We start from the raw sequence: 16,116 nt of genomic DNA on the forward strand, positions 1-16,116 counted from the left end.
CTCTGAGACTCCGTTGAGTTGCGAAGGGCGGGGTATAAATCCAGTCTCCTCCTCCTCCTCCTCCTCCTCCTCTTCTTCCTCTTCTTCTTCCTCTTCTTCCTTTTCTTCTTCTTCTTCTTCCTCTTTCTCTCCCTCTTCCTCCTCTTTCTCTCCCTCTTCCTCTTTATCTTCTTCTTATTCCTCTTCTTCTTCTTCCTCTTCCTCTTCTCGGTGACATTTTAAGCAGGGGCATCCATTCAAATCGGTAGGTGAAATGTAGCTCCTTTGCCCTTTTGCTCAAGCCCCTTCCTCTTCTTACCCCCTTATTTCCCAGCTTCATGTCCTTTCCACCATCCTCTCCGGTCCCTTAGTTTCTGAAATCTTTCCCCAGCCCTTCACTTGGCCCATAAAGCCACCTCCTCCCAGTCTCTTTCTGCCTCAAAATCTCACCTGACCCATTTCTTCCATCTGCTGTGGTGGGGGCTGGGGGGCAAAGAGAAGGCCCTTTCTCGTTCACCTATGCTAATTCATTTAAATGCATGCAGATTTAGAAGCGAAAGTTGTTTGCCCTCTCCGTGACCCTCTCAAATTACAGCCAAGCTAATTTGCACCACATTCAAGCGGCAACCGCTCTAATCATGCAAATGCAATGTGTGGTAGAGTTAATTTTTCTAACTTGTGTCAGGTGGGGTTAAGGACCCCAACCACCCCCACTTGAACCTCTTCTCTTTCTAGTTCCTTCTCCACAGTATTCATTTGCACCCAGGTCCCCCATTCCATGCAGGGGAGGACTTCTGACCATTGCTACCCCAGTTTCTTATCCTCCTCCGTCAGCATAGCTAGTTCACCACCAGGTCTATTCGTCCATGACGGGCGGCCATTTTCCCACAATCCCCTGTGTTTTCCCTTGGCGTAAGCTCACAGGGAAGGATGGCGCGAGTTTTCTGAAGCAAGCTCCCTCACCCCACCTCTTTCCTTTGGCGGGGTGAGACTTTTGCCCTTTGTTTCCAGAAGGGACCTGAGTGACGGTCCCAAATGAGCCCCTTTTGTCCCTTGGGGCACCCATCTGTCTGGAGGTCAAAGATCACCCTGCAGCCTCCCGTTTCCTTCTCCTCCTGTCCTGTGTTCCTGCCTGGTACACAGGGTTCCCTATTTGCTGCAGCAGAGGAAGGAGGAATTCTCAGGGACAGACGTGCCAGGGGCATAAGGAATTGCCTTATACCGAGTCAGAAAATAGGGGTATTTAGTCCAGGCTCGTCTCTTGTGATCGGCAGTAGCTCTCCAGGGTTTTAGGCACCCTGTAAGGCCCAAGAGACATGAGCGAAGGAGTGATTTTGTAAATTTACCAAATAGGGCAAAAGATCCATTGTATTACCGTGAAAACACATGTATATTTTGGGACTATTCTGCCGCCGTTCTGTGCAACGAGGACAACAATGAATTATCTTTTCGAGTTTTTAAAGTTGTTTGTAGCGTTGGTATTTTGTCATGGCAGTTCAGTGAGAGCTTTCTTCAGGTGATGCCAGGGATAGAAACACTTGACCTTTAAGGAGGAACTAACTTATTCTCAAATACTTTGGCCACCAAATGAGAAGGGAGCACTCACTGGAGAAGACCCTGATGCTGGGAAAGATTGAAGGTCAAAGAAGACGGGGACGGCAAAGGATGAGATGGTTAGACAGTGTCATCGATGCAACAAACATGAAATTGAGCCAACTTTGGAGGACTGTGGAAGACAGGAGGGCCTGGCGGGAGATGGTCCATGGGGTCGCGAAGAGTCGGACTCGACTGTGCGACTGAACAACAACAACTTATTCTCTTGGTTTTCAGGATGCCCTGCCTGGTTTGATGTGGGAACTGGAACAGCAGCTGGGGCTACTGCGACTTTACCCTGAGAAGACCGGTGGGGAAGCAACTGAGACGGACAGCTGGCCAAGCTCAGGTAGGGATGAGAGCCAAGGGCTCACTGCGGGAATTTATCTTTTCTGGTTTCCAGGCAGTATGCTGCTTCTAGGGGATACTTCTGTTCCCACCCTGCAAGCCATGGGTCATCTAAACATCCTGACTCTGTGAGTGACCAAACTGGGGTGGGGGGAGTTTGCTTGGCTGGCAAGTAGCAGGTGGAAATAACATTTTAAAAAATCACAGATGTCAATTCTCCACCAGGTTTCTACGAGGGCCCTCTGTCGGCTGTCGCCTCTGATTCTCCAGCATCCGGGTTTGGCGATTCCTCTTCCAGTTTCCCTTCTGCCTCGGGGTCCTACTCAAGGATTGGTTATGCCAGCGAGCGCCCCAAATCTGTGGGTGAGTCAGTGAGGGGGGGATGCTTGACCGGGGGAGGTGGTATCTTATTCCCTGAAAGATCTGAATGCATGATTCCCGCGGTCCTCTGGTGATGGGGGATTTGGTGGTCTCCCTGTAGGGTGTGCTCCCCGGTGAGGGTGGGAGAAAGGGTGGCTTTGGTCTGCCTCTGGAAAGGAAGAAGATGGTCTGGCTGGAAATTCTCTAGCGGGATCCTCCACACTGCCATAAAATTTATAAGCCAGAGTGGGATGTTTCATCAGGAAGTGGGTGTGGCTGCCATAAGAAATAATGGGGGGGGATTATTAGGTAAGCAAGGAAGGAAGACAATTCATTAGGGTGGGCATCAGGGGAAAAGTAGGAAGGAGGATACTGGGCAGGTTGAAACTGGTCCCTCCAGAGTGCTCAAGCAGTGGACAATAAGGTTTTTCTCACCCAGTTAAAGATACGTCAATCAGTTCATGATCCGAGTTCCCATCTGCTTATATTTGCATAGAAATAAAAGCACTAATAGTAAAGGGAAGCAAGGCATATATTCTTTGTTTTCAAAGAAGCACTCTCTAAAAGGGGGCTACTGTCTCAGAAGAACAGCTAAATACGAGTCTGATAGCACCTTAGAGATCAACAACATTTTGTGAGTATGAGCTCTCGAGAGTTTCCTATCTGACGGAGGGAGCTTTGACTCTCAAAAGCTTATATCTCGGATATCTTGTTAGCAATATTCCCTCTAAGCTGTGGAGTCTTGTGAGCAAAAATTCTACTTTGTGAGCTACTGGCATTAAAGTTGTGAGCAAGCGATTTGGCTGCTGCATAAATTAGTTTGCTCTGGAGCCACATTCTTCCTGAGCGGAGACAAAAATGTGTGAGCTGGAGGCTAAAAAAACTGTGAGCTAGCTCACACTAACTCAGCTTAGAGGGAAAACTGCTTGTTAGTCTCATAAGGTGCTCTTGGACGTGTATCTAGCTGTTCTCCTGCAGATCAACATAGCTCCCCTCTGAAACCGTCTCAGAAAAGGTATTCCCTCCTGTGGATGAAGGAAAGGGGCGTGCGTCTTCCCCAGTGGCACCTGCAACCTTTTCTTCTTTTTGCGAGTCCCTCTGTTAACCAGAACTTTAAAAGATGCTCATTAGCTGAATTCATCTTTTGAATCAAACATTGCAGTAATCCCTCCAGTTAACAATTCGCTTTAAAGTGCCACAGTCGTTTGAAAGGAATTACGCCCCCCCTTGCTTCTCTTGGAGCAGCGTCAGATCGAGATAATATTCGCGGGTCACCAACAAAAGTTTCAGACAGTGTCACTCTTCCTCTCTCTCCCGCCCTTCCCCTTCACAGGTGACGTGGCTAATGGCAGCAAAGACGGGGCTAATCGTAGCAAGGTGCCCCGCTCCTTTTCTGCCCCCTACTCCAGTTCCCAGGACTATTCCGCAGAGCCATTGACAACGCGCTACCCACCAGATCCATTTCTGTACCCCAGCCCTCTCCACGCTGTGGCCCTGCAGAACTCCTTAATCCGCAGCCATCTGTACGAGGACCCCGCCTTTTCATCGGCTGCCTCCCAGGCACTGGGTTACCCAACAGACCAAGAGGGAAACCTGGACGCCTACGGCAATGAGTTCCAATTCTACTCGGAGGCCGCCTCGCACGGCCACAAAGTGGAGAGTTACATCTCGCGCCTCATCCGTCGCCGCAGCCAGCTGGTGAGAGGCAGCAAACCCCGGACTAGCCTCGGCTCGGAACCCCCCGCCCAGGCCAAGGGTGGGGTGGCCAGGCAGAACAGCTTCTGCAAGAGACCCACTGAGCTGCTTCCCCCTCAGGTGGAACGCAAGCACCCTCCGTCCATGGAAAGAGGCAGCAGCACCCCTTCGCCCTCCGGCCACGAGGGTGGATCTGCGGCATCCGCGCGCATTTGGTCCTCCTGGGATGCTGCCGCTGAGAGGACATTAGCTGCCAAGGGGGTAGCGGAGGACTACAGCCCACCCCATTCTAGTCTCAAGAAACCCCCCAAGCTACAGGCACTCGCCCACATGAGGCCTACTTCGGTGGATCAATACGAAGCTGCTTATCCACCATCCCCTCTGCCGGATGGAGAGGATGGAGCCTCCAGACGGTCTGGCCAAGATCCCATCTCCTACGAGCCCGAGGATGCGGCCTGTTTAATGGTGAAGGCCCAGTACATCCCTGCCCATCAGCCAACGAGGGTCCAGCAAGCCCACCGGGCTGGCAAAAAGAAGCCCCCGCCCCTCACCAAGGGCCGTTCAGTGGAGCTGTCACCAGAACGGACCCCTCTGAATACAAGGGAGCGACCTCGGGTATCAGCACCCACCAAGAAATGCCGCTTCACTGAAGAGGGAGGCGAGGTTGCGGGGAGAAAGGGGGCAGGAAGAAAGAGCTCTCCCCGGTCTAGGAAGGCTGCCCGCTCGCAGTCCGAGAACAGCCTTCTCAATAAACCGGGAGTCAAATACGGGACAGCTGAACGGGAGGAAACAGCCCTAAAACCAGCCAGGCAACGGAGGCCCCATGGCCAGACGGCTGGTGGCTACCGCAAATGGCGCTCGACAGCTGAAATCAGTCAAGAGGAGCCGTCGACAGGAGGTGCCGTTGAGCCACGCCGCATCCGGCAGGGGGTAGGCACGGTTGGGTACGGTTATGCCGGCAGTGACTCGGAGTGTTCGGGAGAGCCAGCCCGCCAAGCCCCCATGTGCCGTCTGGAGGAAGGCCTGGTCTACGGGGATAGTGAGTCCAGCCTCAGCGAATCGCCACCCCCTTACAGTAGTGGGGCATCCAGTGACACGGACGAGAGTGGCGGCCTGGTGTGGCCGCAGCAGCTCTCCCCGCAACTCGTGTCTGCCTCTGGGCCCGGAAAGTCAGCAGGCGGACAGCCCAAGGTCTTCGTCAAAATCAAGGCCTCCCACGCGCTGAAGAAGAAGATCATGCGGTTCCGCTCCGGCTCCCTCAAAGTCATGACAACGGTGTGAGGGGACGCTGGTCGCCCACGACCCCTGCGATTTCCCCAGGTTCCTCCCTTTGGCTTGAAGACCCCTTTGGAACCCTCCAGGGTCCCCTTCCGAACCTCCTGCTGACCAACTTCCCTCCCGCCTGCCCCACATCTTCATGGAGTGTGGTTCCCACCCAGGACGGATCTTCTCCGCTTTTGACCCCGAGAAAAGGGGAATAAAAATAGACCGATCTGTCGAAAGAGCCGGAGATGGGTCAGCGCGGCGTCCTTAACCCCCTTTCCCCCAATGCTGCACGCAAACAGCTGAAGTGGGCGCTTCCTCTCCTCCCCCACTTCTTTCTAATCCAGTCCGAGTTTTGTTTTGTTTTTTTAAAGGAAAGGTATTTATTATGGTTTTGTACTGCTAACCCCTCAGGAGTCCAGGTATTGGGACAGAAATCTGGAATCTGAATCCATACGGCCCGTTTTGTATTTCTAGACCGGCGTCTCTTTTCTCTCCTTGTCTCTTCCTTTTTGTAAATAAAACTCCGTGGCTTCTTCTTCTTCTTTTTTTTGGTAGAAACGTGCCTTTACCTCCTTGACTAGCTGCTAGTTTAACAAGAGGGCAGATCGAAGGAAGGTGGTGGGCCCGTGTCTAGGGGTGCCAGCTCTGGGTTGGGTAATGCCTGGAGATTGGGGGGTGGAGCTTGGAGAGGGCGGGGTTTGGGGAAGGGAGGGACCTCAGTAGGATATAATACCATAGAGTCCACCTTCCAAAGCAGCCATTTTCTCCAGGACAACTGATCTTGTTTGTCTGGAGGATCAATTGTAATAGTGGGCAGGGGACTGTTGGGCCCGGAGTGCGCCGGAGCACCGCTCCAGCAGCCCAGGAGCAGGCAGAAATGGCAGTGGCGGCAAGCCCAGCCCTCGCTGCTCGCCATCTCTCTGGAGTTGCGCCCCATAGAATATAATGGAACGATCGTGCCGCCGCCACAGCACGACTCCAGAGAGAAGGGGTTTAAACTTTAAACCCCTTAAGGGTTCTCTTTCCATTATATTCTATGGGCCATAGAATACAATGGAAAGATCTTTAAACTTTAAAGCCCTTGTCTTCGCTCCCCCCCCCCCACACCTTGGTTAAAACCTCTTCTCTCTTTCCATTATAGTCTATGGCCCTATAGAATATAATGGAAAGAGAGAAGGGGTTTACGCTGTTCCCTTCCCACCGAAGCGGTACCTATTTATCGACTTGCAATTTCTTGCTTTCGAACTGCTAGGTTGGCAGGAGCTGGGACCAGAGACGGGAGCTCACGCCGCACACTCAGGTCTCGAACTGCTGAACTACCGACCGTCCACAGCCTGCAGTTCAGCGTCTTAACCACTTGAGCCACAGGAGGGGTTTAAAGTTTAAAGATCTTTCCATTGTATTCTATGGCCCATAGAATATAATGGAAAGAGAGGAGGGGTTTTAAACTTTAGACCCCTTCTCTCTTTGCTTCCCCCCCCCAGCCCGCCTTGGCAGGCCGGCTGGGGAACGGGAGGGGAGTCTTTTGAAGATGCCTCCCCCCCTTTTGCTTCCCCTTCTGACATCACTTCCGGTGATGTCAGGGGGCGTGGTATACGCTAATGAGCTATTATGCTAATATCCTATTAGATATGCTAATGAGCTCCTGCAGCTTTCCCCCCCTACAAAATGACCCCTAGTGGGAGACCTCCAGGTGCTGCCTGGGGATTGGCAACCCTGCTGGGGGCCCTTATCCTCCTCCTCCTCCTCCTCCACTACCACCACCCCAAAGTGACCAACTAGGAAGTTCCATCCCCACAACCACCAGACGCCCCTTTTGTTTCCGCTTCTTCTGAGAAAGCAATTTCTTGGGGTCCAAGGTCCGAACCCGGCAGCGTAGCCTAGCTGTCTCTTCCGTCCAAAGTTTTACATCCTTACTGCCAGGGGTCATTTCGTAGATAAAGAGGTGCAGCAGCTCATTAGCATACGTCATTAGCATAACTTATTTGCATGTGCCACCCCCCCTGACATCACCGGAAGTGTGTCAGAAGGCAACACCCACCGCTCAGGCTCCACTGGACTGTTTTGGATTGCTAGCTATTGGGGGGGGGGGACGTGCAGATCTGCCCTCACAGAGGAGGGAGAGCTTGTACCTGAAGGCGGGCCGGGGTGGGGAGCTCTGCAATTTACCTGGCTGCCTCTTGCTCCTCGTGGCCCAACTGACGGCTGCTGGGAGCAGGGGGCGGGGCTTGTTGCATTTGCCCGTCCCCTGGGCTCCTTACTGCCGGAGCGCCGCTCCTGTGCTCTCCCGCAGGAAATGATGCCTGCTTACTGCAGAAATGCTGGCCATATCCTCCTGCAACTCAGTATGAAACAGGGACCTTAGGAACAAAGCTTCAGAGAGCTTCAAGTCCGACAGGTTTCTGGCGGATTCGCGGTTCGCCCGGGGCTCCTCTGTTGAGCTAGGCTGGAGGTGGGGCGGTCAGGGTGTTGGGAAGAGAGCTGGCATTGCTGCCTGGGGCGTGAATGCGGGTTCCCATCTCTGCAGGCAAGCATTGTGGGGGTTTGCATGGTTTAAAAAAAAACAACAAAACCTGCCAAAACTATTTTTGTCTGGAACCAGTGGAATGGGGGTAGAGTGCGGGGAAGCAGCATGTCTCAAAACACATTTGGTTCTCTCAGAAACCAATCTGTCTGCTGCTCCTGTATGCATAACTTTCATTGTTATTCTGGGTATGGGTGTGATGTGTGTGTGTGTGAGAGAGAGGGGGGGGGACTGTGCTGCCAGGGACAGGGTGAGCTTGCAGCCGAATGACAATAGACCAACAGGATCCTGGCAGGAACCAATCAAGGTGTCAAGTTTTGTAAATAGCCTCTCGTTGGGAGTGGGGTGTGTTTGGGTGTGGCCACTGCAGGCAATATAACCGAGCTGAGGCTCCGGTCTACAGTCTCGTCCTTGCTGAGATCACTGACTAAAGTAGAGCTGATCACGGGACTGGGAGTCTGCTCACCCACAGAACCCACTATTTAACAGTGCCTCTCTCTTTCGGGTGTGACCACTGCAGGCAATATAACCGAGCTGAGGCTCCGGTCTACAGTCTCGTCCTTGCTGAGATCACTGACTAAAGTAGAGCTGATCACGGGACTGGGAGTCTGCTCACCCACGGAACCCACTATTTAACAGTGCCTCTCTCTTTCTCTCTCTCCCCGGAGTGTCCGACTGCCTGCCCGGAGCAGAGCTCCTTATGAAAACCAGATGCTGCGCCGCGCGGCCAGGAAAGTGGCTGCGCTTTCCAAATTCCATCCCCAGGAACGCCCGGCACTTCTCCCCCCCTCCCCCCCAGCACAGAAAAGCCGGGATGGGAGGCCTCGGCCTGCTCCTTCCCCCCCCCTCCCCACCCAGCAAGCAATCCTGGCTCAGCTAAATTATTGCAAACGGCGGCTTGTGTGTAGCGACGCACACACTCTCCTTCCTGCCGAAAGAGTGGAAGGGCCGGCAGACTCTCCCACTGAAAAGTACGCAGGCGGAGAGTGATTTCAGCAAAGCGTACTTTATTCGATCAGGAACAAGACGACTTTGGCCGGCTCGCAGGCCGGCTTATATCCCCGAGAAACGGCCACCCAAAACACACACCCTACTTCCCTATAGGTTATTTACAGTGGCCGAGAGTCCCATAGGCTCTCGGCCGGGAACCTAGCCCCCTGATTGGAGCGGGCTAGGATCCGCATCGTCCATTGTCTCTTGGAGCGAAGCTCGACGTTTGTCTCTGGACTTGTCTGGACTGGATACATGACACCCACCGAGGCAAAGCGCCACAGCCGAAGCTTGCCTCCTTCCTCATGCCAAAAAGAAACCGTTGGGGATTGGGCCTGCGATCCGCATCCTTCTCACGATGGCTACTCCTAAGGAAAGTCGGTGGGGAGAGCCGTTTCCGAGCATGTTAGGCCCGCCAGGGTCATCTCTGGTCTGCGAAACAGCCACAAAACCTGCCAAACCTGTTTACCCAAGGCAAAAGCGCAGCCTCGTGACCTTAGGGTTCCCAGCCTCCAGGTGGGGCCTAGAGATCCCCTAGAATTACAAGTATGTTGTAGGTATGTAGGGCTCTCTTTCGGCTATGCTCCTGCAGATTGCGGGGGGTTGGGCTAGATGACCTCCAAGGTCCCTTCCAACACTAACATTCTACGATTCCATCTACAGAGATCAGTGTCTCTGGAGAAATGTGGCTGCTATGGAGGGTGGCGTTACACCCTGCCAAGGTCCCTCCTCCCCAGACACGCCCTCCCCAGACTCCACCCCCAAAGCTCCAGGAATTTCCCAACCTAGAGTTGGCGACCCTCAGCTGCTTGTTCCTAACAAGCTTCCTAACTGGATTGGGCTCTTTTTCCTCTTGGAAATTAAACCGCACATTACACACCACCCTGCTCCACGGATCACCCCACACAACCTAGATTGCAATCGAAGAAGGTAGGAGAAGCGCCAGAAATAACTATAGGCGACTCAAGTCAGTGAGTCCAGCTGCGTTCTAGGTTGAAAAGGAACCCCTTACATGCACATAGACTTAAACCACAGACACACACACACACATGCAGGTAATGGTCGTACCCTAAGATCATAGCCACCCAAAGATGAAAAAAATCCTAAAAGGCATAGGCGAGTCAAGTCAGTGAGTCCAGCTGCGTTCTAGGTTGAAAAGGAACCCCTTACATGCACATAGACCACAGACACACACACACACATGCAGCTAGTGGTCGTACCCTAAGATCATATCCACCCAAAGATGAAAAAAATCCTAAAAGGCATTCCCTGGTGACAAATATAGAAATAGACTCAAGAACTGACGATTCACAAACTTTTAAACACTACCCGGAAATCCTCCGCTTGAGACGTCACATCTATTGGCCAATATAACCTGGATTAATACTTTCTTGCCCAGTCCTGGATGGCCTAGTCTGATCTCATCAGATCCCTAAGCAGGGTTGACCCTGGTTAATATTGGGATGGGTTAGTATATGGAGACCACCAAGGAAGTCCAGGGTTGCTATGCAGAGGCAGGCAAAGGCAAACCACCTCTGAATTTCTTTTGCCCTGACCTGGATAGCCCAGGCTAGCCTGAACTTTTCAGATCTCAGAAGCTAAGCAGGGTCGGCCCTGGCTAGTATTTGGAGGGGAGACCCACTGAGGAAGCCCAGGGTTGCTACGCAGAGGCAGGCAAAGGCAAACCACCTCCGTTCCTCTCCTGCCCTGACCTGGATGGCCCAGGCTAGCCTGATCTTGTCAGATCTCGGAAGCTAAGCAGGATCGGCCCTGGTCGGTATTTGGAGGGGAGACCCACTGAGGAAGGCCAGGGTTGCTATGCAGAGGCAGGCAATGGCAAACCACCTCCGTTCCTCTCCTGCCCTGACCTGGATGGCCCAGGCTAGCCTGATCTTGTCAGATCTTGGAAGCTAAGCAGGGTCGGCCCTGGTTAGTCCTTGGATGAGAGACCACCAAGGAAGTCAAGGGTTGCTACGCAGAGGCAGCCAATGGCAAACCACCTCTAAACATCCCTTCCCTCGAGAACCCTACGGGAGCAGCATAATCTAGCCATGGAGAACGATGTTTGCATTGAGCATTGGACCTGGGCAGGAAAACTTCACACCGACACACAAATTTATAAGCCCCCGGAGACTAATTCTGCGCTGACGCTAAAGGCGGGAAATGCCTGGCTCTTCTGCGGGTTGGGGAAAGTCACGGGGAAGGTATACGCCTAAGGAGCTAAAAGGAAACGGATCGAGGACTGGTGGGTCGTGTGTGTGTGTGTGTGTCCCCCCCCCGTCCCATGGCCTGCTAGACCAAATCCCTCCCAAAGTCAGCCAGTGTGTTTATGTTTCAAGGGCCATGGCTGGTTCAGGGATTTGGGCTTCAGTGCGGCTGGGGGGGGGGTGATGTGGGGGCTCACCAGCCCATGCACGTGCCCCTCCCTCTCGAGCCGAAATCTTCAGAATGTAGGAGCAGCCGCTCACTCCGGAGAAGTTGTGTCAAGTTGTAAAACGAGAAATAAAAGGGGTGGGGGTGGAGGGGGGTGTTCTTTCTCCCATCTGGAAATCATTAGGAAGAGGCCCCGTGCACATGCCATGTGGGGGGAAGAAATGAACACGAACCACAGCCTCGGCACGGAGAGTCTCTCCAAAGACTTTCTCCTCGCTTCCCCTGCGCTCAGGTTTCTGTTTGCAGTGACCTGGCGAAGTATTCAGATGGTACAAATTAGACATGGAGTCCAGGAAGGAAACCCACACGTACCTCCCTCCCGACGCCAGTCGCTCTACCGAGTCCCTCCCCCAAACTGTATGCGCGGAGAAACGCATCAGTGGAATCACAAAAGGCTCAAATGGAGGGCGCTTGTTTGTCTCTGCATGAGTTACAGTTCTGGACTCCATCCTGTTAGCCTCCGATGGGGGAGGATAATTCTACCACCTTTCTGTATTGGGCTGTGGTCGGAGCAATCCGCTGCTTCCCGATTTGGGGGTTTAACGTAGGCCCTCTGAGGAGGCTGCTCCGTGTGTTTCTGCGTGATGTACACTATCCTAGTCTGGAGGCAAGTCGCAGAGCACCAATGTGAGTTGAGGCAGATAACCGTAGATAACTCAGACTCTTGTTTATTTATCATTAAATTTCTAGCCTGGCCTCCCCGCAAGCGTGCTCAGGGCGGCTCACAAATAGGGCACATATGCCAATACATAAAAACAAAATTTAAAATACATAAAAACAGGGCTTTTTTTGTAGAAAAAGCCCAGCAGGAACTCATTAGCATAATAGTCCACAGCCAACAGCAGAAACTCATTAGCATATTAGGACACACCCCTGCCAATACATAAAAACAAAATTTTAAATACATAAAAACAGGGCTTTTTGTAGAAAAAGCCCAGCAGGAACTCATTAGCATAATAAGCCACACCCAAGAGCAGAAACTCATTAGCATATTAGGCCACACCCCTGACAGCACAACTCATTGGCATATTAGGCCGCACACCCATGTTACCAGAAGTGTGGTCATCCAGCCACACCCACCTTTTGCTTCTAATTCTGTTGACCTTGTTTGTTGTCAAAACCCAGGGCCTTTTTTTGTAGCAGGAACTCCTTTGCATGTTAGGCCACACCCCCTAATGTAGCCAATCCTAATGAGTTTCTGCTGTTGGGTGTGGCCTATTATGCTAATGAGTTCCTGTTGGGTGTGGCCAATTTGGAAGCCAGCCGGAACTCCGTTCCTGTGCGTTCCTGCCCAAAAATAACCCTGCATAAATAAAATACATAAAAACAAAATTAAAACTCTGGCTCCACCAGCTCCAGCTGACATGATTTCAGGGCCTGGGAACAGAAGAAGCAGAAGAAGCAAAGGATTTATACCCCCCTCTTCACTACCTGAAGGAGTCTCAGAGCGGCGTACAATCTCCTTTCCCTTCCCCCTCCCCACAACAGACACCCTGTGAGGTCGGTGGGGCTGAGAGAGCTCTTTTGAGGACTGCCCTTGAGAGAACAGCTCCGAAAGAACTTGTGACTGACCCAAGGTCACGCCAGCAGCTGCATGCGGAGGCGTGGGAAATCAAACCCGGTTCTCCTAGATTAGAGTCCACGCTCCTAACCACTACACCAAACGGGCTCTCCAACTGGCTTTTAAAGTCCTGGCCCTTAGGAATTAAACCGTGCCGTTTATAGTTGCCAGCTCTCGGTTGGAAGAGACGTGGAGGTTTTGGAGGCAGAGCCTGGAGAGGGCGGGGTTTGGGGAGGGGAAGGGACCTCAACAGGGCACAGCGCCATGGAGCCCACCCTCCGAAGCAGCCATTCTCTCCGGGGGAACTGACCAGTTGTCATAGCAGGAGATCTCCAGGTTCCACCGAGAAGTCGGCAACCCAAATCCCATTGTTGGGTTTCATCTTCCTTACTGCAACCAGCTGCGCAGATAGCTTATTGGGTGGCATCTCTGGGGAGGAGATTCGCCAGCTCTAATGGCACGTTTATTTATTTCTTTGTTTTATTCCATTTATATTCTGCCCTCCCCTCGGGCCGGATCCCAGTACACAGGGGTCATTTCCTGCGGGAGCGCACAGGAGTGGAGCTCCGGCAGTAAGGAGCCCAGGGGGTGGGCACATAACAACCTCTGGGGAGGAGATTCGCAACCTCTGGGGAGGAGATTCGCCAGCTGTAATGGCACATTTATTTATTTCTTTGTTTTATTCCATTTATATTCTGCCCTCCCCTCGGGCCGGATCCCAGTACACAGGGGCCATTTCCTGCGGGGGCGCACAGGAGTGGAGCTCCGACAGTAAGGAGCCCAGGGGGCGGGCACATGCAACAAGCCCCACCCCCTGCTCCCAGCAGCCCTCAGTTGGGCCACGAGGAGCAAGAAGAAGCAGCCGGGTAAGTTGCAGAGCCTCCCCCCTCCGGCCCGCCTTCAGGTACAAGCTTTCCCTCCTCTGTGAGGGCAGGTCTGCATGTCCCCTCCCCACAACAGACACCCTGTGAGGTCGGTGATGCTGAGAGAGCTCTTTTGAGGACTGCCCTTGAGAGAACAGCTCCGAAAGAACTTATGACAGACCCAAGGTCACTCCAGCAGCTGCATGTGGAGGAGTGGGAAATCAAACTATCTGCGCTCGTAACATGCAACAAGCTCCCAGAAGCCCTCAGTCAGAGCAAAAAGCAGCCAGGTAAGTTGCAGAGGCCCCCCCGGTACAAAACAGTCCAGTGGCACCTTTAAGACCAAGTTTTATTCAGGCACAAGCTCCCCCTCCTCTGCAAGGACAGATCTGCACGTTCCCCCCCCCCAATAGCTAGCAATCCAAAACAGTCCAGTGGAGCCTGAGCGGTGGGTGTTGCCTTCTGACACACTTCCGGTGATGTCAGGGGGTGTGGCATATGCAAATAAGTTATGCAAATAAGTTATGCTAATGAGCTCCTGCCCCTCTTTTTCTACGAAATGACCCCTGACAGTAAGAGTCTAAAACGCATAAATAGAATTTGACAGAATAACGTCACAAGCCTTAAACGCCTGGGTGAGAAGCAACAAGAATCAACGGGTGAGTCTTTTCTCCATCACATTTCCAGCTGAGGGAGTGTGAATTCCTGCCTGGCACATGGCACAACAGCTTTGCCAAAGGAAGAAAGGTGGCAACCTCACCGCTGTGCAGGCAAAGACTCATTAAGTCTGCATGCTCCTTTGGCGGGGATCGGGTGGGGTGGAGTGCTGGGAGATTTGGTTAATATAGCAGAGTCCGCCTCATCATGGAAACATGATCCTGAGTTAAGTAAATCCGTCTCCCAAGACGTATATTGCAAAGAAAGGTAAACTTACATTGATTCAAGCAGGGCTATTTTGGGCAGGAACGCACAGGAACGGAGTTCCGGCTGGCTCCCAAGTTGGCCACGCCCAGCAGGAACCCATTAGCATAATAGGGCACACCCAACAGCAGAAACTCATTCGGATTGGCTACATTAGGGGTGTGTGGCCTAACATCCAAAGGAGTTCCTGCTACAAAAAAAAGGCCCTGGGTTTTGACAACAAACAAGGTCAACAGAATAAAAAGGGAAAGGTGGGTGTGGCTGGATGACCACACTTCTGGTAACGAGGGGGGTGTGGCCTAATATGCTAATGAGCTGTACTGTCAGGGGGTGTGGCCTGATGTGCGAATTGGTTTTGCTGTTGGGTGTGGCCTATTATGCTAATGAGTTCCTTTATACCCCGCCCTTCACTACCCGACCTGGGTTCAAGTATGTCCAGTTCGCACTCAGGTTGCAGTCGAACGACTGAAGCCTAATCTGGAGAGGACTTTCCCCGTCACCAGTGGCCAGCTTGTCCAGCATCTTGTGTGTGGGAGTATGAGGGCGTTGCCTCTATAGGAGAGACCTGCAGAGACATGTGTCTCCATGAAAGGCCATGTGCAGAGAGGGAGAGGACAAAGTGAGGGAAAGAGAGAGGAGGGCCCAGATGGTGACGCCAGCTCCCAATTTAAGACAAAGGCGTCCTATTCGAGGCGATAACACCGATACAGAGAAGAAGAGGAAGAGGAGATTGGATTTATACCCCGCCCTTCACTACCCGAAGGCGTCTCAGAGCGGCTTACAATCTCCTTTCCCTCCCCCTCCCCATGACTGACGCCCTGTGAGGTAGGCGGGGCTGAGAGAGCTCTCTCGAGGACTGCCCTTGAGAGGACAGCTCATGAGAGAGCTTACGACTGCCCCAAGGTCACACCAGCAGCCGCATGTGGAGGAGTGGGGAATCGAACCCGGTTCTCCCAGATGAGAGTCCGTGCTCCTAACCACAACACCAAACTTAGAGTGATGTAGCGCCAGGGCTGTTTGGGGGCAGGAACGCAGAGGAACGGAGTTCCGGCTGGCTTCCAAGTTGGCCACACCCAACAGGAACTCATTAGCATAATAGGCCACACCCAACAGCAGAAACTCATTAGGATTGGCTTTATTAGGGGTGTGTGGCCTAACATGCAAAGGAGTTCCTGCTACCAAAAAGGCCCTGGGTTTTGACAACAAACAAGGTCAACAGAATAAGAAGCAAAAGGTGGGTGTGGCTGGATGAGCACACTTCTGGTAACATGGGGGTGTGGTCTAATATGCCAATGAGTTGTGCTGTCAGGGGTGTGGCCTAATATGCTAATGAGTTTCTGCTGTTGGGGTGTGGCCTATTATGCTAATGAGTTCCTGCTGGGCTTTTTCTACAAAAAACCCCCTGTGTAGCGCCCCCCAATGGCCAGGCATGTGGAGTCGCTCACTCCAACAGGACGAGGAAGACGGAGGCCAGCTTGGTTTCTACAGCAGCCCAGTCCCGCTAAGGCAAACCGGCCCTTGAATTTACCCGGGGTGTGTGTGTTGTAGGATAAAGATCGGCCAAGTGGCCCCCAAGACGCCGA

The 16,116-nt window shown here is 52.7% G+C and overlaps 1 protein-coding gene across 1 annotated transcript; it reads left to right on the top strand.

Moving 5' to 3' along the window:
* Positions 1 to 1,809: 1,809 nt before the first annotated feature.
* On the top strand, positions 1,810 to 5,729 carry DACT3 (dishevelled-binding antagonist of beta-catenin 3; the record flags this gene model as incomplete). The annotated part of the gene is made up of 3 exons (XM_015419676.1): positions 1,810 to 1,921; positions 2,146 to 2,283; positions 3,614 to 5,729. Coding segments are annotated over 3 exons (1,893 nt in total), but the record flags the coding sequence as incomplete, so codon positions are not given.
* Between the last annotated feature and the right edge of the window lie 10,387 nt (positions 5,730 to 16,116).

Source organism: Gekko japonicus, unplaced genomic scaffold, assembly GCF_001447785.1.
Source record: "Gekko japonicus isolate JY-2015 unplaced genomic scaffold, Gekko_japonicus_V1.1 scaffold1436, whole genome shotgun sequence".
In the NCBI taxonomy this organism is placed as follows: Eukaryota; Metazoa; Chordata; class Lepidosauria; order Squamata; family Gekkonidae; genus Gekko; species Gekko japonicus.